The 23,238-nt window shown below is 42.2% G+C and overlaps 1 protein-coding gene across 9 annotated transcripts in view; it reads right to left on the bottom strand.

Annotated features, from left to right (window-relative positions):
• The window catches only part of Yeats2 (YEATS domain containing 2), an 88,961-nt gene extending 66,085 nt beyond the window's left edge, over positions 1-22,876 (bottom strand). For 2 of the 9 annotated variants that reach the window (XM_076942666.1, XM_076942667.1), the window contains exons 1-6: positions 22,344-22,498; positions 12,439-12,560; positions 9,826-9,923; positions 8,448-8,540; positions 5,616-5,861; positions 3,472-3,587 (exon numbers count right to left, since the gene is read on the bottom strand). In XM_076942666.1, the coding sequence (XP_076798781.1) occupies positions 3,472-3,587; positions 5,616-5,861; positions 8,448-8,540; positions 9,826-9,923; positions 12,439-12,560; positions 22,344-22,387 (719 nt within the window). In that variant the 5' untranslated portion in view covers positions 22,388-22,498. Of the gene's footprint in view, positions 1-3,471; positions 3,588-5,615; positions 5,862-8,447; positions 8,541-9,825; positions 9,924-12,438; positions 12,561-22,343; positions 22,499-22,722 lie in introns of those variants that run through there. The other 7 variants (XM_076942668.1, XM_076942669.1, XM_034515356.2 and 4 more) reach the window with 6 other exon arrangements.
• Between the last annotated feature and the right edge of the window lie 362 nt (positions 22,877-23,238).

Below are 23,238 nucleotides of genomic sequence, written 5' to 3'. Positions count from 1 at the left end.
CTCATTAGGTCTCTGTCCTTAGTCCCGCTAGGTACAAGATGTGCCACACCCTGTCCACACAAGCACTGTCAGTCTGCACTTTATCTGCAGGTCAGTTTTAATTGAGGGAGCAGTGGCATTTACAACAATACTGAGCCTTCTTGGCTGTCCGTCTATTGCTCTATTCCTTCTAAGAAAGTATAAAAATTCCTCTTGAAGGGCTAGGCTGACTTTTGTTTAACTTACTGAGCATGTTTTGATTGCTAATAAATATCATTTTTAAACATTATCTAATATGTGGCTTTCCAATAAGAACTGACTTTTGTGTAATGATACCATAGTCAATAACCTTACTAAACTTATATTAATCCTAAAAATAATTTAAAAGTTGGTTTTAAGGGCTGAAGGAAGGTTTGGCAGGTAAAGCGCTTGCCACGTAAGCTTCATGACCAGAGTTCAATCCCAGGAGGCCATGTAAAGGTGGAAGAATGATTCCACACGGCGTCCTCTGATGAAACACACATACATCACACACACACGTAGACACAAACACAAGCACACATATACACAAGCACCACAAACAAAGACATGTTGGAGTGTGTATACACACACACACACACACACACACACACACACACAGAGTTCTAAAAAATGTTTCCCCAAACTTAGACATTTGACAAAAAAATATTCGTGCAACAAATCATGTATCAGAAATGTTTGCTAAATACATTTTTCCTCTGAGTGGCAGACACATTAAGGTAAGGTCTCAGTTCTTAGAGCTGGCTTTGTCCTGGCCATTGGATGCTTCCTACAGAGAAGCATAGAGAGGCAGCTGAGCATGTTCAGCCAGAGACGGATGTAAGCAAGGGCATCCATTTCTGTTCCTTATCAGCTTCTGGACAAATCTCAAAGATCACTATTGGTTCCTGGGCAGATTCTCAGATTTCCTTAGTCTGCGTAAGGAGGTTTATGTTTTATGGCTTGGGCTGAAAAACTGGCTAAACAATCAACACAAACAAAAATACACCTTCAAATGCTCATCTCCAGAATACAGTTCCAGCAATAGGACCCAGCACAGGAAATTGAAAAAGTTTGTTTTCACAAATAGGCCAAAGAAGGTACAGAACTCTGGAACACTACAATGATAGGTACACAGAGACAGTGTTTTTGTCACTGCAGTAGTGGCAGTTAGAACCTGATGATGATCTGAACTGACTACATGTTACGGACTGTCACAGTGCTGTCCCACTGTTTACCCACAAAGAGGATCTTGTGAGATGTAGTGATACTGTTCTGTAAAAATGTCTTCACTGCTGCTAGAAGACAAGACAAACCACAGCTGGTAACACTAGAGAAGGACTGTCAGGTGCAGACTCCTTCAAGATCAGTCCCAGGCAGTCTCTGAACGCTCACTCCACCAAGCATGAATCCAACAAACATATAAGTTGACAGATGCACAGCCAGGAATATTTTAGAACTTTCTACTTCCATTTATTGTCAGATTTATTCACTCATTCATTTACTCACTCACTGGGGCACAGGTGAGAGGAAGTGCATGTGCATGACCTCTGCATAGTAGTTCTCTCTGTTGATGTCTATGTGTGTTCCTGGGTGGAGCCCAGGTCACCAGACCCATGTGGCAAGTGCTTCTTCCCACTGAACCACCTTGTCAGCCCCCAAGCATGGCCCTCTTCCTTTTAATTTCAGCACAGGGGAAGTTGAAGAGGGTGATCTCTATAAGTTCCAGGTTAGCCAGGGCTATATAATGAGACCCTGTCTCAAAAGAAACTAACCAACCAAACAAACAAACAAAAAAACCCAAACTAAGCACACAGTACAATTTTCAGTGTCACTATCAATAAAGCAAAAACTGACTTAAAAGTATTTAGTGTCAAAATATTCATCAGAGAATCAAAAATGAGACCTTTAGTACTTGATGGTAAACACCAGTGACTTTTATGATGTATGATGGAAATCTCTTTGGCTTATCCTCTGGACTCACTAAAAATCTTAATACTAATTTTTTTGTTCATTTGATTGTTTTCTGTTTGTTAAGTTCTGAGATGGGGTCTCACTATGTAGCCCATGCTGGCCTTGAAGTCATACAGAGGAGAAGGAAGAGGAGGAAGAAAGGGAGAAGAGGAGAAAGAGGAGGAGAAAGATGGAGAAAGAAAATGAAGAAAGAGTTGGAGGAAGAAGAGGAGGAAGAAGATGAAGGAGAAAAAAGGAGAAAGAGGAGGAAGAAGATGAAGGAGGAAGAGGAAAAATCAAACCACAAAATGCTGTAACACTTATATCACTAAATTGTACATGTATGTGTATTTTGCCTGGATGCATGTCATGTGCATCGTGTGTGCAGTTCTTGCAAAGGACAGAAGAGGGTGCTGTATCCCCTGGAACTAGTTACAAACAGCTGTAAGCAGCCATACTGGGACTGGGCACTGAACCTGGATCCTCCAGAAGAATCCCCAGTGTTCTTAATCACTGACCCACCTCTTCAGCCCCTTAAATCATTCCATTTCACAATAGAAATACAGGAGTTTTTCAGAAAAAAAGACACTGGTTTGTACTTTGATAGGGATAATGGCAACTAAATATGAAACGCGGATATTATGAAAGTGGAGAAAGACATGTCTTTAAAAGTCAGAATAAAAAGCAATGATAAAACCTTACTACTTTACTGGTTTGCAAATAACTGAATACCCAGGCACATTAGTGCATGCCTTTCCTCCCAGCCCTCTGGAGCGAGTTGTAAGCACTTCTCTAGACCAGTGAGACCCTGCTCAAAAACAAAACAAAGCAAACAAAATGCAAATAATAATAATAATAAATCAAATACCTAAATTTCACATCAAAGTGTAAGCAGCAACAGGGAATCATGGTGTATCTGAACATGAGCTATGCAGGCAGCTGTGGCAGGAACACATGAGCTTGAGGACAGACAGCCTGGCAGAACACTGGCTCGAAAATAAATAAGCAGGATCTGAGTGAGAGATGGCTCGTGGGTTAAAACCATGGGCTGCCTTTCCAGAGAATCCAGGTTTGTTCCCAGAATCCACATGGAGCCTCCCAACTCTGTGACTCTAGTCTTGGGGATCTGACGCCTTTTTTCTGGCCTCAGCAGGCAACCAGACATTCATGTGGAACACGTGAACACAGGCACTCACACACATAAAGTAAGTAACTGGAAGTATAGAAAGTATGCCACCCTGTTTCTCCTACAGTGGCATTCAAGAGTAAACACCTCATCTATCACCAGCAACAGTCACAGATACGGTCCAAGGCAGAACATCACTGAATCAGGGAAACTGAAGATGAACTCGTCTCAGTGCAAGATATGAATACTTCTAGATCGCCATTTACTTTTCAAGCGAGCTAGGAGGAGAGAATCCCAGAGCTCCTCCTGCTCTACCACCACTGCAAAGAGGCACTGCTGGTAAAGTGCTCGTTCTAGAGCGAGTGGCTGACAGGGAAACATTTCCCAGTACTCACTTGGACACGTTGCCGACTACTATTGTTTTCTTGACAAACAGTCGGGAAGTCTCGTCTCCTGTGAGGTCAGCATTCCGTAGTTCCCGTTTGTGGGAGCCAGTAATACTAGACGTGTCCTGAAAGAAATGACATCAACATTTGTGCTCATTAAACAGTATTCAGTAGGGTGCTGACATAATGAAAGTACAAATAAAGTAACTCGGAATGTTTTATCTTTCAGAGAACAGGGTCTTCTACAACCCAACAGGCCTGGGACTCACTATGTATCTCTCATCTGCTCTCCTAAGTGCTGAGTCTGTGGGCGTGGGCCACAACACCAGGCAGCATGGTTGGTATTTTGGTGTTGATGTCTAATTTATATTTTATTTTATAACTGTTTTGCTTGATTGTGTGTTGACTCATCAAGTGTGTGCCTCGTGTCCACTGAGGCCACAAGAGATTGTCTATCTCTAGGAACTAAAGTTACGACTGTGAGCTGCCTGTGGATGCTGGGAAACAAACTCAGGTCCTCTGGAAGAACAGCCAGTATACCACTGAGCCATCCCTCCAGCTTATTTTCCTCTTTTGAAGAAAGAGCTGGGCATAGCTGTGCACGCCTTTAATCCCAGCACTTGAGAGGCAGAGGCAGGTGAATTTTCGAGTTCTGAGGACAGCCTGGGCTACAAAGAAGCCCTGTCTCAAAAAACACCACCACCAACAATAAGAAACTAGTGAGTATAGGGATGCCGTAGATGGCAGAGAGCCTCCCTGGTCTGTGCCAAGCCTTGGGTCCAGCCTCCAACACCATATATTCCAGTATGAGGCACATGCCTGTAATCCCAGCTTAAAAGGTGGCCATGGGAGAAAGAGTACTGATCAAACACAAGCTAAGTCTAAATATTCAGAGTCCTGATTATGAGTTGTCAAAGTATGGGTTAATTTTAAACAGGCCTTTCTGTTTAATTTTTTCAATGATAGACAGGTTAATTATAATAAAAAAATAACAATTTGTTTTTATGAAAATTAAATCAAACATTGATGCCTGAATGCATGGAAAGCTACTTCAAAGTTTACTTTATAACCGAAGCTGTAGCTGTGACATCACTGGTCTAGCCTGATAGTGACTCTACACATAAATACAAACACCAAATAAACTAGGTACTGTGTAGCTTCAATATAGGCACACACATTATCATAGCTGCACTAGGGAGGCAGAGGTAGGGTGATCACTACAAGTTCCAGACCAGCCTGGTCTACACAATCAGTGCCTGGCTGCCCAGGGCCTCACAAGCAAAACTGGGTCAAGAAAAGAATTGTGTATTTGTTTTTTGTATGTCAAATTATAGGACCTTCAGCAAGATCACAGAACTACCATCCTTAGGGGCTCTTTCCCATCTTTGTGAATGGCATCCAAGAGCTTTGCTGCACTCTGAAGTGCTATGCTCTAAACTGAGAATGTCAAAATACACACACACACACCCCATACACCCTCCACACACCCCACACACACCCACACCAACACACCCCACACACCCACCCACACACACCACACATCCCCAACACCTCACACAGCCACACCCCCACACCCTCCACACACCCACACCAACTCCCCCCACCTCACACACACCCACATACACCACATACCCCCACACCTCACACACACACCTACACACACCACACACCCCCACACCTCACACACACACACCTTACACCCCCTAAACACACCCCACACACACACTCAACCCCCCCAAACACCCCCACACCCCTCCACACCCCACACACATCCCACAATGGCAGAGCTTTAACTGATAGTTGTGATAACTGCTAATACTCAGTGTTGCTGGCTCTGATGCTTCACACCTGTAACCCAGCACTCAAGAGGCCAAGGAAAGAGGACTCTACTAATTTGAGACCAGCTTGGCTATAGTGCAAGATGAAAAAAAAAAAACCAGCTTCAGCTTCTTAGGCTTATACAATGGTTCAATCTTGTAACATCACCACTTGGGAAGTGTGGCAAGAGATAAATCAAGTTTTAGGCTAGCCTGGTTAGCCCCAGACTGAGACTCTATCTCGAAGAACCAAAGGTCTTTTTGTCTGCTGTAAAAAGCAAACTACGTATGTTCTATCCACATTTAGTAAACAGCAGGTCTATCCCGAGCCTATACCCTTCCAGCATTCCGGCTGGGCCTCTGCTCCCCAGTGCTTGAGAGTCTTTCCTCCATATCCACGTTGCTGTTATTGTCTCTGTCAGACAGGAAGTCGTTGTGCTGAGACAGAGAGTCACTTTCAGAGTGATTGGCAGACGGTGTTTCTGATCTCTGATTGGTAGGAGATGATGACCTAGAAGGTGATTCCAAAAATTTCTTGATAGCAGGGTGGTTAAAAGCCATTGGATCAAATGTCTTTAATCCCTAGAAAAATGAAAGAAGCAAACTTAATCAAACCCACTAAAACTGACGAAAACCTCCTAAAACTCCTGTTAAGATCAGGTTAACAATCTTTCAAAAATCTCTGCACATCCTGGATTGAGAGATGCCTCAGCTAGTAAAGGCTAGGCGCACAACCAAAAATAAAAGAAAAAGAAAAAAAACGAAATCTCTCTACATAAGTACATTCTTATACCTAGCCTGTGTCAATGAAACAAAAACTACAGTGACAAGTAACTGTGCAAAACTTCTAACTCTAAAAGTCAAAAATGAGCCAGGTGTGGTAGAGGCACACGCCTCTGAATCCATCACTCAGGAAACGAAGGCTAGAGAATCTGAATCTCTGGACCACCCTGGGCTACATTTGAAAAGGTAAAATAAGGGCTTTTTATAGCTTAGCTGACTGTCTAACATGCATGAAGTCAGTAGCACACATATGCAGCTTAGCAGAACAAGCCTGTAATCCTGGCATCCAGGAGGTATAAGCAGGAAGGCCAGAAGCTCAAAGTGTCACTATTCCCAGCAAAATTGATTTTAAAAGGACACACAACTAGGCATTGTGGCTCATACCTACAATCCCAAGACCTTTGGAATCTAAGTAATTAAGTAAGTAAATTAATCTTCAGTTCCAGGTCAGCCTGGATTATATAGTCTCAAAACAAACAATGAAAGTACACAGTATAAAAAAATGAAACCCACACACTGGAGTTAAAAAACAACAGAAGTAGAAGCTTTAAAATCAGCAGTGTAGAGCATTCCTTCAGGCTAGTTCAGGGGCCTAAGTTCAGTTGTTTTTAAAGAGGTGCCATCAGGTCTTCTAGCATTCATGTCACACACTCAACTTCAACTCCAGCTCCAGGGACATAGCTATTAATCAAAACAAAAGCCAAGGTCTGGGTGAAGAGAGTAATGTTTTAAAATAAGATATACAGCTGATTAATTCAGTAACCGCACATTTTAGTACTGTGTGTTCTCCAAACTATAATAACTAAATGGCTATATAAAACAAAGACTAGCTAAAGATTTCCTGAGCCACGCAGTGGTGTCGCATGCCTTTAATCCCAGCACTTGGGAGGCAGAGGCAGGTGGATTTCTAAGTTCGAGGCCAGCCTGGTCTACAGAGTGAGTTCCAGGACAGCCAGGACTACACAGAGAAACACTATCTCGAAAAAACAAAACAAAAAAAACCAAACCAAAACAAAACAAAAAAAAAAAAAAAAAAACAAAAACAAAAAAAAAAAAAAAAATTTCTTGAATGTTTTTTTTTTTAATTTCTAAGGATTCATTTTATTTTATCTGTATGAGTGTTTTGCTTGTATGCACACATGTGCAACATGTGAATACCTAATACCTGCAAAAGACAAAAGAGGGTGTTGGATCTCCTAAAGTAAAGTTACTGATAGTTGCAATCCACCATGTAGATGCTGGGAACTGAACCCAAGTAAACCCAACTACTGAGCCATATCTCCAGCCCTTAGTAGATCTTAATCAGAACATCAGAGGAGTTAAAACTGGTACATTGCTAGACAACCAAGCAGCACAGACTCCAATGGTAAATCAACAACACACTAACCAGTTTTTCAAGGTGAGTATCTGCTTACCTCGTGCAAATGCAGCTCATGATGTCCACCGTGCTGAGCCAATATTGAGCTATTTAATCAAGGATGCCAGAATTGTGGAAAGTACAACTTCCACAAATTCATGACCACCAGAAACTGTAGCTTTATTCAGAACTAGCCTAAGAGGCTGTCTGAGTTACTGAATATACCTATCATATGTGAGCGCCTGGGGCCAATTACAGGCACAAGCAAACACACAGAGAACAGGAGGTGGGAAAGAGAGGGGTCTTTGTAGATGTAGTCAATTTAAAGTGAAGTCATACTAGACTGAGGTCAACCCTCGCCCAGGACTAACATCCTCAAAGAAACTTTAGATGCAGAGAAATGCTGGGAAGACACCCACACACAGCGCTTTATTTGGTTTTTGTTTTGTTTTATCTTACTATTTACTTGTATTTTCAAGTCTCTGATTTTGTGTTTTTACAGGTATTATGTATGTGTGCTTTTCACTGGCACTCTGGGGTTAATACACAGCTGCCAGGAAAAAGAGAAAAAGGAGTAAAAGGTTTATAGTGAGCGCTGAAATGCTATAATGTCTAAGAACTTAATTTTAAATGCTTTAGAGGAAAGAAAACAATAGAGTTTTAAACTGATGGATCTACATGGTATATAAACATGTTTGTCTTTTTCTTATACTGAAGACTATCATTAAGAAGTAGCATTTAAAAGAGCAAGGCATGCTGGGTAAGGCAAAACAAAAGAGGAAGAACTAGGAGAAGTTGCAGTGAGGTCTCCCTGCTAGTAATACACTAGCAATCAGTACAGAAAGGACAGGATCATGTTAAACACATTGCCTGAAGATCTATGTCCCTCAGAAAGGTGGCCAGGCTTATTAAATTCTAAAGGCCAATATAAGAAATTTCTCAATGGTAGGGAATTCACACTGCCCCAACTTCCCCCCAGACAAGGAAAATGGTGGCTGAGAATAGACTGGAATATGAGGACCACTTACCTCAGAAACCTTCAGGAGACCAGCTGAAGCATAATAGTTTGCTACAATGCAGGCTCGGAGCTTATCCATCATCCTTCTGGCCTCAATCAGTCGCTAAAAACAAGTGAGAGTTTAAATGTTGTTTAAATAGGCAAATAACAATAAGGATTTAAAATCCACAGAATAAACACAAACAACAAAAGCAAGAACTCAGTTTCTTGAATTGCTTCAACAAATAAATACTTCTCACATAATTATACTAGCAAAGATACAGGCTGGAGATGCACTTCATGTATATAAGCAAAGCCCTGGAGTCTATGTTTTTACCCAAGAGCAGACTGAGGATGAGGGCAGTGTGTGTGCTTCCCTGATCAGAAGTCTTAAAAACTCCAAATATACTGGGCCTGATAGCATAAACCTTTGATCCCAGCACTTGGGAGGCAGAGGCAGGCAGATCTCTTGAGTTCAAGTCTATAGACTGAGTTCTAGGACAGCCAAGACCACACAGAGAAACCCTGTCTCAAAAAAAAAAAAAAAAAAAAAAAAAAAGAAAAAAAAAAGAAAAAAAAAAAAAAAAAAAAAAAAAAAACAGAGGCTGGAGAGATGGCTCAGAGGTTAAGAGCACTGGCTGCTCTTCCAGAGGTCCTGAGTTCAATTCCCAGCAACCACATGGTGGCTCACAACCATCTGTAATGGGATCTGATGCCCTCTTCTGGCCTATATACAGGCAGGAGAATGCTATACATAAAAAATAAATAGAAAGAAAGAAAGAAAGAAAGAAAGAAAGAAAGAAAGAAAGAAAGAAAGAAAGAGAGAGAGAGAGAGAGAGAGAGAGGGAGGGAGGGAGGGAGGGAGGAGAAAGATAAAGAAAACCTACAAATAAAGAATAAAAACAAAATATAATGTGAGCATATTAATTAAGAAATAACTATGGTATAATAAGAACAATACCAAAAATTCCATCTTTCGGGATAGAAGTTCAAATAGAACTTTTTATCTTATCTCCAACTTTATTTATTTTGGGTTTTTTGAGACAAAGATTCATGTGTCCCAGGCTGGCTTCAAATACACTAAGTAGCTGAATGACCTTAAATGTCTGGTTCCTCTGTCTCTACCTCCCAAGTACTGGGATTATAGATGTGTGCCCATCCCTCAGCAGGATAATTTTTTGTTTTGAGACAGTGTCTCATTCTGTAGCCTTGGCTGCCTGAAACTCATTATAAGACTAAAATGACTTAGCACTCACAGAGGCCCATCTGTCTGGGCTCCTAGAATGCTGAGATTATATATGCGTGCCACCATGCCCAACACTGGAATTTTATTTTTCTTAAATAAACCTCATCAAATAATATACTTTCCCCTCCATAAATTTAGTGTTTTCAATTTATCATTATTATACCTGGTCAATGACATCAATCTCATGTTCCTTATTCTTCATCTCAAGAGCAAACTGCTCCTTAATAATAGTCTCAATTTTCTGCACAGCTGCATCTCGAGCTACAGAAAGAACACAAAACACACCAAACTAATCAGTACCTATTGATTTAAATCAGCAGCTGAAGAAACCACCCCTGCCCCCACATCACAAAAAAACAAAACAAAACAAACAAAAAAACCCAACAACAACAACAAAAAAAAAAACAAACCCAGAAACTGCTTTGGGTTCATGACACAACAGCCTAATCAAGTACACAAAAATATAAAGCTATATAATCTGTTTTAAATGGTTCAGAAAGAAAAATATTTTTTTCATCTGCGATGCAGATGGAGGAGAAAAAAAGCAAGGTAATAACAAAATACAGTGTGATAGATAGACAGGTTATAAATATAGTTAATAAAAATATCTTTTATTTGTTTTTTCGTGTGTGTGTGTGTGTGTGTGTGTGTGTGTGTGTGTGTGTATTCATGCACATGAATATGTAAGTATCTGTGGAGGCCAGAAGAGAGTATCAGATAGCCTGGAGATGGATTTACTGGAGGCTGTGAGTTTCCCAGCAATTGCTGGGACCAGAACAACAAAGACTCTTAACTGTTGACCCTGAGCCATCTATCTAGCCTCAAATATGTATCATTTTATGTTAGTTTAAAAAAAAAAAAGGATAAACCATAAGTCAAATGTTAATGTAATCAATGATTTACTTTTCAAAAGATTACATAATGGTGAAATACCAATGAACCTTAAATCCCCACTAGCAGCTACAAGCAGGATTAGTAGTACTAGATCAGTGTTTTCTAAATTTCCATTATTCACGGATGACCTTCAAGATGGTTATTACATCTGGCATGTCCCCAAACACTCATGTGCTAGAAGCTTGGGTCCATATGACAATGCTATTGGAAGGTCTTAGAAGTCTAGGTGTGTAACCTAGTACCTAGCTGGAGGAAGACCATGCCTTTGAAAGATAAACACACACACACACACACACACACACACACACACACACACACACACACCTGTTTTTCAATAAGGGTTTTTCTGTGCAGCTCCAGCAGTCCTGGAACTTGCTGTGTGGACCAGGCTGGCCTCCAACTCAGAGATCCACTGCCCCTGGGATTAAAGGTGCTCAAACCAGAACCCGGCTGAAGGATACACCTTATCCTAAGCCCCTATAGCTCATTCTTTCTCCTTCACCTTCTGAACTCTTGTACCATGAACAGCCTCATTACTGTAATAATGATTGCCTAACACCCTCCCTCACCTCAGGCCTAGGAGCAATGGAACCAGTCAACCTCTGAAAGCATGAGTCAAGAGAAACCTCTCCTCCTTTGACACTTGCTAGCTAACACCCAAATGAAACATCTGATGAGCACAATTAATACTTTAAAGTAATGCTGTCCTATTTAAGCACCAGTATCCATGAAACAACCTGATCATTCTTATTTCTACATACATGAAAATAATACAAAGCTATATTAAAAACCTTCATCACATACAATCACCTCACATGGTTATTCCATATTATAGAAACATCAAAAACCTTTGATTTTATATTATTATTATTTTTAAAGATTTATTTCGGTTTTAATTATATATGTGAGTGCAGATGCCCATGGAGGCCAAAGAAAGCATCTACTTCCCTGGAGCTGTAGTTACAGGGTTTTGTGACCTACCTGACTAGATGCTGGGAACTAAACTTGGATGCTCTGCTACAGCACTGAGCTTAGGAGCTAGAGTGAGGGCTCAGCTGTCAGGAGCACTGACGACTCTTGCAGAGGAAACAGGTTTGGTTCCTAACACTCACATTGGAACTAACAATCTGTTGCAACTCCAGTTTCAGGGTCTTCAACAGCCTCTTTTGGTCTACACAGGAAATACATGTGGTGCATAAACATATATGCAGGCAGGCAAAACATACACATAAAATTACAAAAAAAGGAAAAAAAAGGCTGGTTGATAACAGTATATGCCTTTAATCCCAGCTCTCAGGAGTTCAAGGCGAGCATGGTCTACATGAGTTTCAGGACAGCCATGGCTACACAGAGAAAACCTGTCTCAAAAAAAAAAAAAAAAAAAAAAAAAGGTCTGATGTTCACAAACTAAACATAATGGCAGATACCTTTAATCCCATTTAATCTCACACCCAGAGGCAGAGGCAGGTGGGACCTCTGTTAGTTCAGGCCAGCCTGATCTAGAGTTAGTTCCAGGACAGCCAGAGCTACATACACAACAGAGACTTTCTTTCAAAAGACCAAAAAGGGGGGAAATCTTTAAGAAATAAAAAGACTGGAATGCACTCTTGACCACTGAGCCATCTCTCCAGTTGCCAACATTCTGATTTTAAGTTTTATGCAACAATAGCTAAGACTTACAGCTTGCTTTACGTCCAGACTACTTAATCATGTTCTTGCCAGATCCCTTCTCTTGTACGGGACATATGGTGAACTGCACAGAACATGAGGCTACCCTTCAAATATCCTTCAGCTTATATGATAGATATTCATGTAGATTCTATAAACTCTGTGCATAGGCAAATGACAGCAAAGTTCAGACTCAAAGCAACTCGACGGCTACCTGAACTCTCTGAAATCGCTTTATGCCGCTTATGTGGGAGGGCCACAGATACATCCTCATAATCAGGGTCAGTTTCTTTGATTGTTCGCTTGATTCCAGACATGGTGAAATTCAATTCTTCACTGTGAAGCAATAACAAACACATTAATAGTACTACTATGAAATATTAGCACGTATAAATGTTTATGTATATACACATAGGTAATAAACAAACACTACAAAATACTGGTACTTATTTTGTATACGTCTGCATATACAGGCTGAATATGACTGGTCTGAAAAGTTTGAAAGATTTTAGATTTTCTGGTTAGGATACTCAGCTCTCAGTGTTTGTCTGTACTTAGCCAACAGCATTAAGTCTAACATAGTTTCCAAAAACATTATCAGCATGGGCATTTGTTAAAGACTCTGGATTTCCCTTCCAGGAGGAAAATTCTTTAACAATGTTGCACACTGCTCCACTGTTCACACTTCTTCCTTCATGGTTTTTGAGACAGGGTTAATCTCTGTATCCCTGGCTGCTCTGAAGCTCAAACTGACCTTAAACTCAGGGATCTTTTAAATGCTTGCATCACCATGCCCAGCCAGGCTCAAACTTTTCAAAGGAAGTCTAGCTTTCACAAAAGGATATGAGAATAAGCCAGACTTTGATAAAAGCAATGCTAAGCTTACAGTGCTATGTAACTCACAAAGCTTTAAGCACACCTCAAAGCATGACTAGTAGTACAGTTCAGGGCTCATTCCAATATGCAAGCCCCAATTCCACTACTTCTACAGTACTTGCTGTAGTAGGTACTCAATAAAACCATCCCTGATCTTTTAGTATTACTTAAAACAAATGCAATTGTGTACTTAATGGCTAAACTAATGACCAGTTTTGCAGTACGGGGAAAATCAGCCAGGCTTACATATAAATGTTTAAATAAAACAATCCCATAAATCTTCTAATTTCACAATGTCTCCTACATTAGCCACTAACCACATGTGGCTACTTAAACTTAAAACTAAATTGATTAAAAGTAAATAAAGTGGGGCTGGAGATGGTCAGTAGCTAAAAGCACTGGCTGCTCTTCCAGGGGACCTGAGTTGGATCCCCAGCACCCATCAAGACAACCATCTGTAACTTCAGTTCCAGGGGCTCTGACTCCCTCTTCTGACCTCCATATGCACAGGGCATGCATGTGGTTCACAGACACATGCAAACAAACCACTCAGACACACAGAATAAAGTTTAATACATAAGTGAATTAATTAAGTATAAAATTCGGTTCCTTTTTTGTTGTTGTTGTTGTTGTTGTTGTTGTTGTTGTTTTGGCCACAGTGAACTCCTGACAGTGAACTCCCAGTGCTCAGTAGCCAGCAGCAAGCAGTTAGTCATTGCCTGAGAATAAGGGAGGCTACCATGAACCAAAATGCATCCTCTCAAAAGTACACAGCCATGCACAGTACGAGCCGGCTGAGGGATGAGTGGACTGTAATGTAGGCCACATAAAGACTTTTATTTTAGCAGCCACATTTTAAGAGAAATCATATCTAACCAATGTAAACAAGTCAGTATTTTGATTTTACAGTGGTGTATTTTTACCAAGTCTTTAAGATCTGACATGCAGGTGCAGCACGTCTTAATCTGCACTAACCATGCTTTTAAAGACTCAAAGGCCTGAGGCCAGTGGCTCCCTTAGTGGGCAGTTTGAATCACTAATGAGATTAGAGCATTGGTAGAGGGGCGGGGTCAGAGAAGCAAAGGGGGAAAGTAGGGGCAGAACAGGCAGATCCCTATAGCGATGACCTGTAACATGGAAGACTGCTTCATGAGTCCCAGACTTGTGCTGTACCACAAAGGGAGAAGAACTTACCTAAGCAAATGCAGAAACACACACTGGTTATTTCTTGAGGTGTTTAGTTTAAATGAAGGCAGGTGTGGTAGAAATAGCCATATACCTGACACTAAGAAAGTGGATCACCAGATCAAGGTCAGCCCAGGCAACACAGCAAGACTCTGAATTAAAAAAGGAGTAGGAGGTCTTAAAAACAGGGAGAATCTTAAGAATGTGGTGTTAGAATCCAGCCTCTGCACTAGTCTCACAGATACTGACAGGTACTGAACTAGGATACTGCTGAGTCCCAGCCAGCAGACTCCCATGCCACAAGTCACCTGGGAAGTGAGTTTACATCGAAAGGGTCCCACCTCTGCTCTGCACCCTGTCCTTTCCCCTCCTGCCTGAGAATAAGAGAGGCTGTCATGAACCTAAATGCATCCTCATAGAAGTATAAGATGGGGCAGGAGACAAGGCTCCGTGGTTAACAGTCCTGGCTGCTCTTCCAGAAGACCTAGATTTGATTCCCAGCACCTGTACCCACAGGTAGCTAACAAGTCTGTAACTCCAGTTCCTTGGGATTCAATGTCCTCTTCTGGCCTCCATAATCTGCACAAAAATCCATGCAAGCAGAACACCACACACATAAAACAAAAATGAACCTTAAAAAAGTGTCTCCCTCCATTACCATATGGGAGAGACCCTGCCTTGTTCTTTCTCAGAGACTGGGGCCTGAAATCCTCTCTTGGGGCGCCACCCTCACACCCTTAGCCTTCTGTCTGTCTATGTGCTATATTACCTTCCAAATAAACTCCTTATTCCCCACTCTCAATGTCCCCTTGAACTGTCCACTCCAATCTAAGACCTTACAAAAACAAATCATTAACTCAAAACTACTTATTTTGTATGGAAATGCCTTAAAACACAGGCAGTAAAATTTATCCAGTTCACTTTTCCCCCCTCAAATATTTTTAAACGTGTTCATTTAAAGGTGAGACAAAATACAGCAACTGAAAAGAACCTCAGCTCTTTGTTTAGTGCTTATACTAAAAGAGCTAAGCAAACACAGAAAGCCTGCCATGGTGCCTCTAATTACAACACTTGGGAGTGGAGGAATCTAATGCCAGCCTCAACTACAGATCAAGCTGGAGGCCAATCTAAGGTGCAGGAGAGCTTGTCTTAAATACCAAGAGGGACTAAAGAGGTAGCTCAGCACTTAAAAGTACTTCCCGCTCTTCCGGAGGACCTGAGTCTGATTCCCAGCACTGACATGATGATGTAGCTCCAGTGCCAGAAGATCGGAGGCCTCCTCTGGACTCTACTGGCACCAGGCACCCAAAGAGCACAGAGACATGTAGGCAAAACACTCATACACGAAAAACAACAATAAAAATAAAATTAAACAGATAACCAAGAGATCACTCAAGAGAACTGAATTAGTTAGTTGATCCCGGAGACAATCACTTGATTCAGCTCACAGTCAGTCATAAATCCTGGATAATAACACTAAATTTTAAAATATTCCAAAAAGCATGAAACATTTATAAGTACCCTATGTAAAGCCATGTAAACTTTGTTCACAACCATAAGTTACCTGCTGCAATTTATAACATAAGTATTTTTGGAAGGTATGGATTCTATTAGGTTCAACCTCCAGTACTACATTCAAACAAAGCAGGAGGTGGTAGACACCTGTAATCACAACACTCAGGTGGAGAAAAAGTCATCCTGGATTACACGGTGACTTCAAAGCCAGCCATGAGAACCTGTCTCAAAAGAAAGACATACAGTCAGAAAGACTGTTTTTTCTTTGGTTTGTGATTAGTCAATTCTGAAAGTTTCTTGGTGATGGAAAAAAATAAAAACAAAAAAAGCAGAAATAAAAAAAAAAAAACTCTATATGGCTAATTTATTTTCATTAGGTATAAATGTGTGTGTGTATATACATGAGTACATGTGCCTGCTGAGTCTTCAGGCTCCTGGGAATGAGGCTGGACAGGTAAGGGTTGCCGTGTGGGTGCTGGAAACTGAACCCTAGTCCTCTGAAAGAACAGCCAGTACTTTTAACTGTTGAGCCATGTCTCCAGCTCCTAATTTCTTACAAGTAAGATCAAACAACAAGACTCAAAACATCTCCCCGCAGGGATCAATGCATCCCAGCAGACCTTCATGTCTGTTCCCGAACCATGCCATTTCCCCAGAGGTGGCCTAACTTCTGGAGTGTGTCAAAAGTCTTATGGCATTATCTGTAAGGGTAAGACCAGGAGGAGTATCTTCACCTAGCTATGGATTTCATAATGTGCCTGTCCTGCCCTTCCCAAATAATCACAAGAATAATCCTGCCCAGAAAGATAAACTAAGAGGAAAGGAAAGTTCATGGAAAACCAACTAGTGTGATTCTGTTCTCACTCAAAGGATAAAGCAAAACTGAGGACAAGAAGGCAGAAGTGAACAGTCTTGAGTGGACAGGTAAGGAAGAAACCAACACGTTAACTTGTGCTGAGGTCCTTTATTCCATTAAGAACTTGCAATGAAGCTTCCTCTGTTATTTTAAAGTTTTAGCTAAACATACTAAGGAAGAGTTGGCAATTATCCTGAGAGGTTTAGAATAATTCAGGTCTGTTTCTGCCTAGCAAACACAATAAATACTTAAGTAAATGACAGTGAAGGTTAGGCACATTTGCAGAGGCATATTCCCTTACATGGGAGTGTAACTGTGTAATTAAACATCATTATGATATTATATTTTGGATTTATGGAAAGAAAACTGGGTTTTTTGCTACTAGTTCCTTTTTCTCTCCTGCTCCTCCTCCTCCTCCTCTTCTTCCTTGTTTGTTTTTGTTGTTTTGAGACAGGGTTTCTCTGTTCATGCCTGGCTGTCCTGGAACTCACTCAAGTAAATCAGGCTAGCCAGAGAAACTTGAATGTAGTTGATGGTGCTGGTGATGGTGACTGACTTGACAGAGAAAAAAGGTACTTTCAAGTGACTTATATATTATTAAGAGTTTAAGTTACATGAAAATTTAGCCATTTGAACACTTGAAAGCCTGTGTTTCACTGTATGTAAATTATACCTGTTAAGAAAAGCATGATGAGCCGGGCGGTGGTGGCGCACACCTTTAATCCCAGCACTTCGGAGGCAGAGGCAGGCGGATTTCTACGTTCGAGGCCAGCCTGGTCTACAGAGTGAGTTCCAGGACAGCCAGGACTACACAGAGAAACCCTGTCTCGAAAAACCAAAAAAGAAAAAAAAAAAAAAGAAAGAAAAAAAAATCTCTGTCTGAGATGTTCATCCCCTGGGGTTAGCTTCGTCAGATCCATGCTCAAACATCCACCGAATCTGAAAAAGTTTTCCTTAATCATCTCATCCAATATATCTCTCCCCACATCCTTGCTCCAAAGTATCTGAAAACATTCAATAAATTGTTCAAAAACACCCAACTAAACTAGCCAAAGTAAAAAAACATTCCCAAGGAAGCATCTACTAGCATTCATAGTTCCCTTTATAACAGACACACTATGCAATGCTGGAGAACGTGGAGGTACAAGCCTTTAATCCTAGTACTTCTGAGACAGGTAGACAGAGTTCTACAAGATCAAAGCTAGCCTGGTCTACACAGTGACTCAGGATAGCAAGGGATATACAATGGGGCCCTCTCTTTAAAAAAACAAAACAAAACAAAAAACAACATAACAAACATTGAAATAGAGACCAACTCCACCATTACCACATGAGAAGTCTCTGCCTCCTGCAAACCAACACCCGCCCCCAAGTGCCTCCCAAGTGCTGAGATTACAGGTGTGACCCACCAACCCACCTCACCCAACTACCCTTGGCATACTTTTACCACATGTAACCAACAGTTCCCTTTCTATTGGCTCTTCTGATCAGGATGCACAGCCCTTGCCTAGTGAAAACCAATTCTCTGTAATCTCTGTAATCAAAGCAGACATGCCTGAACGCCAGTCCCCTTCCAGTGGACTCCTATTTTACCTTGACCCTTTTGTTCTACACTCTTCATCCTTCAAGAATAAAAAAGGAAATTTCAACTCACCCAGGTGGCAAACCTTCAACTTCAATCCTCTTGTCTTAACCTCCTAAATAGCTACTGTTATAGGTGAGCCATGCCACAACCGGGTGAATACCAACATAATCCAGGACCAGGGAATCAGTGTTTAAGGTCAAGTGTGCTAGCACTGTATGCATATAAGCCTAGTGCTGGGAGATAGGGCAGGCTGGTTGTAAGGATCCTGAGTTCAAAGCCAGGCTTAGAAGCATAACTAGACCCTGTCTCTGTCCTTTCTCTCCAAGATGCAGGCATGGCAGCTACCAACTGTGACTTCAGTACCCAGAGAGGTGGAGAGAGGTAAAATTGCCAAGAGTCTGTGACCTGTTTGTCACACTCAGGGAACCCTAGTCCAGCTAGAGCTACAGAGTATGAGCCTACTCCACCTCCAACCCCTAAAAACATATAAGTACAATTTAAAAGCCTAAACAAACTCACCACCAACACAAATATTTTTTTTTTCTCTTATAATTCTGCAAATGGAACTCAAGGCCTTGCCCAGAATTCCATCACCAAGCTCCATCTCCAGCCACACAGACAGAGGCTATGGAGACATCCACTGCACATTCTGTTTTCCTCTCCACACAGATAGAGGCTATGGAGACATCTACTGCACATTCTTGTTTTTCAGCAAGGGAAAGCTTACCCCCAACCCCATCCTCCAACAGGTGGTAGTGTACAGACTCTCTTTCTCTCTCTCTCTCTCTCTCTCTCTCTCTCTCTCTCTCTCTCACACACACGCACACACACACACACACGCACACGCACACGCACACACACACATGCACACACACACACACGCGCGCGTGCACACACGCACACGCACACACACACACACAAAATGCACTGGCTAATTTAAAGAAGAGACAACAAAGATTCAAGTTAAAAAAAAAAAATTCCAAGAAGTCCCAGGTTCAAGTCCCAAAACCCACATGGTGGCTCACACCATCCATAATTCTAGCACCAGGGAATCCCATGCTCTCCTCTGACCTCCATAGGCACTAGGTACTCATGTGGTACACAGATACACATACAAACAAAATGCTCATACACATAAAAAAATCTTTAAAAAAAAATCAAGAAAAGACAAACCATGGTGGAGGTCTAGAAGGATAGATCAGTGGTTAGAGCATTTCTGCATAACCATTAGGAACACAAGTCAGATTTGAATCCCAGTACTCATGTAACAAGCTAGGTGTCCCACAAATGCTTGTACCTCTAGCTCTGAAGGATGCACTCTTCTGGCCTACAGGTGAACAAAGCTATGTACCCACACGCGTATACTCAGACACACAATATTTTTTAAAATGCATAGTTGAATACTCAATCCAAGTATGTCTAAAAATATACCCAGAGGTAATGAAATATTCCCTAATGAGGGTAAGGTGCATGCTAAATGGGCCGTGTTCAGAGATCTACGATGTAAGGCTTAGTTCTTTACACATGAATACAACAATTAGACACCTAGAGCTTCATATACGATATGCAACTGCTGTACCAGAGAGGTATATCCCCATCTCTCCCTGAACCATCTTGAACTTCTTACAATATTTTGCTCAGTTGCTCAGGATGACCTTGAAATTACTCAGAAGCTCTGAGCTAGTGATTTTCTACTAAAAAAAAAAAAAGAAAAAGTTTAAGTCTTTTTTTAAAAAAAAAAAATCTATGTTTTGCCTGCATGTGAGTAAGTATACTGCATGCGTCCTCGTATTCACAGAGGCCAAGAGAAGACACTGACTGGATCCCCTGAACCTGGAGTTGGTTATAAGCCACCATGTGGGTGCTGGGAACTGAATCCAGATCCCCTCCAAGAACAGCAAGTGTTCTAAGCCATTTCTCCAGACTTAAAAAGACTTGTTTATTTATGTGTACACATGTATGTTGTGTGTATGTGTACATATAGGCAGGTGCCCTCAGAGGTCAGAGATGAGCATAGGAGCTCTTGGAGCTGGAGTTACAGACAACTGTGAGCAGCCTGTCATGAGTGCAGGGAACTAGTCTTAGGACCTCAGCAATTTAAGACTACCTTTCCAGCTCTGAGATCCTCTGCTTTAAGCCTGTAAGTAGCTGGGGTTACAGATCTACCACTAGGTCTGACTCTTCTTATAGTCTACACTAAAAAAGTACTTTAGCTGGGTACTGTGGCATACCTGTAATCCTACTACATATGTAGAACCACCAGGCGTTTACCCCACCTTTGACCATGTGAACTTGAAGTTCCTGCTCCAAATAACTAAAGTACCCAACCAACCAACCAAAAACAGTACATGGCAAACTACAGCATGCCAAATAACACACAGCAGACAGCACTTAAGACTGTAGGAAACTTCTCACGTTACGTATAATAGCTAAAAAAAATATTTAGCAATAAATCAGAAAACAAAAAATTCAAAGGGAAAAAAACCCGGAAAGCTGCAGAGATAGATGGCCTCGTGGTTAAGAGCATTGGCTGCCCTTTCACAGGACCTATCCATGCTCGACAGTGACCAGCACTTGTGATGGTCACAACAGTCTTTAACTCCAGTGTTAGTTATTACACCTTCTGGCCTCAGTAGGTGGCACTACTCACCAGTGTGGACCCAAGAATGGCACTAATGCAGTCTCACCAGTGCAAAAGCAGCAACTCCTACCCTAGTACTTACAAGGGTCTCCAGAGGGAAAAAACACAATATTCTGTTTCTTCTCTGTCCTTTTTGCTTCATCTTTTAATGCTGACTTTTACACTGTCGCATGTGTTTTCTCAGCATATTGACCTTACAACAAACATGCAACTCAATTTAAATGAATTTTTAATTTGTTTAAAATAGAGACTGAGGCAGGGCAGTGGTGGTGCATGCTTTCCTCATCTCAATAAATGGTACAGTTATCTATCTATGTGGTTGCTCAAAACAAGAATTAAAAAGAGAATGCAGGGCATGTGGACAAAAACCTATAATCTCAGCATGCCAGAGGTGGGGACACAAGAATCTGGAGTTCAAAGCCATCTTTGGCTATATATGCAGTGTGAAGTCACTCTGAGCAACGTAAAACCTTGTTTCAAAATAAAAACTAAATACCCAAAACACATAGACGAAGACACAGACAGACAGACAGACAGACAGACAGACAGACACACACACACACACACACACACACACACACACACATCAAAAAGCAGCCCTCAGCATGTGGTGCCTGCAAGTCTGGCTCTTAGGAGTTGAGAAGGCCAACCTGGGCTACAAGTGATCTCTCCCTTTCCCTTCCAAGTCTTGCTAATTCTACTTCAAAATATCTCGTCTTTTCACTCGGTCCGCTTCCATTGTCCTGGGCTCAATCCAGGCTACCACAAAAGCTGCATCCTGACTCCCCAGCCCTACTCCCACACACATTTGACTTCTCTGATGTAGTAGTGAATCGCTTTGTGCCACTACCTTCTCAAAGCCTTTACACAAGCTTTCTATAAAAAGTAAGTCTGCCAGATGTAGAACACACTGTTAATCGCAGCACTGGGAAAGCAGAGGTCGGCAAATCTAAGTTCGAGGCCAGCCTGGTCCTACAAAGAGGACTGAGGTTCTGAGACAGGGCTATGTATGTATATGTAATGAGACCCCGTCTTAAACGAACAACAAAAAGTAAAACAGTTATGGCACTCAACCCTCATCTGTTGTTTTGGTCCTACCTTTAACAGAGTACACAAACATACACACCCATAGTAATTACTTCTGAACCTCAAAACTTCTTTGTCCTTGTCTGCATTTTAAATTTTTTTTAGGATGAATACTTGCTACTTATTAAGGGCAACGATACTGCTGAATAAATGTGTATTACGTTCTAGTTTATGTTAATTAGAAAATGGAATTTTAAAAGTGGGCTGTTTCTGCAATTAGGTATGTGCCTAGACAAAAAACTAGCAATATCAAAACTAGTAAGATGTGAGTGAGCTGCAGTTACAGGACACGGTATTTTCTGTTTAACACAAATACTTGCATAATGGAGATGAGCTCTAAGCCTTATTGTCTTCTGCATTACGGCTACAACCCACCGAGCCGTCTTTCTGGTTAAGTCCTCACTTTCCGAAGCTTCCATACGACACAGCACGGTCCTGCGCCCTCGTGCAGACTCCTCGCAACCTTCCTAAGACGCTGCAGATTTCTTTGGGCAAATCCAAACTTGCGGAGGCGACCTCGTCTCGGGACCACCCGCAGGTCACCGCGCAAGCTCAGCCGCCGCGGTTGCAAAGAGCCCCGTCTGAGGCTGCGCGGCGGAAAGGACCCTCCCCACGCCGGACCTGGCTCTCCGCGGACCCGGGCGCCCACCCGTCCGCGCTGCTGAGCTGTCCGCGCTGCGCCGGTGGGGGAGGGGTGCACGTGCCCGCGCCAGACAATGCCCCGCACAGGACGCGCGCCCGTGCCGACACTCACCCTTTCCTGCGCGTCCGGCTGCAGCGCCGCCCCGCCGGGACCCGGAACCCACACGCGGAGAGGAACGAAAGGTCTCCTCCCGCGGAACCACCGCGCGAGGCCAGGGACGCGCCCGCGCGGAAGCTCACGACACAGCAGCTCGCCCGCCGCGAGGCTCCGCCCCATACGTCACCTCGGGGGCGGGGCGGCGCGGGCGCGCGCGGTGGGGGCGGGGCCGGGGCGGCGTGGCTGCGGGGGCTAAAACTGCCTCTGAACTCTTGATCCCCGGCTGCATCGCACCTTCAGGTTGAGCCTGTCAACCCTTGTCTTCATGCTCAAAGTTTGAGAGAATGCTGGTTCTCTTGTAGTCATGGCAACAGTAACTATGGTGACTGTACTGCTGAGTGTACCATCTTGTGTCACTGTGCTTAGTGATAGGGGTTTATTTAGCAGCAGTAACCTAGTGGGGTAATACTGGTAGTCTGGAGACTGAAGCAGGGGCATCACAAATACAAAGTCTAGCTACATAGTCCCTGT

The sequence above is a fragment of the Arvicanthis niloticus genome, chromosome 12 (assembly GCF_011762505.2).
Source record: "Arvicanthis niloticus isolate mArvNil1 chromosome 12, mArvNil1.pat.X, whole genome shotgun sequence".
NCBI classification, from domain to species: Eukaryota; Metazoa; Chordata; class Mammalia; order Rodentia; family Muridae; genus Arvicanthis; species Arvicanthis niloticus.
This window is presented reverse-complemented; position numbering and strand designations above follow the sequence as displayed.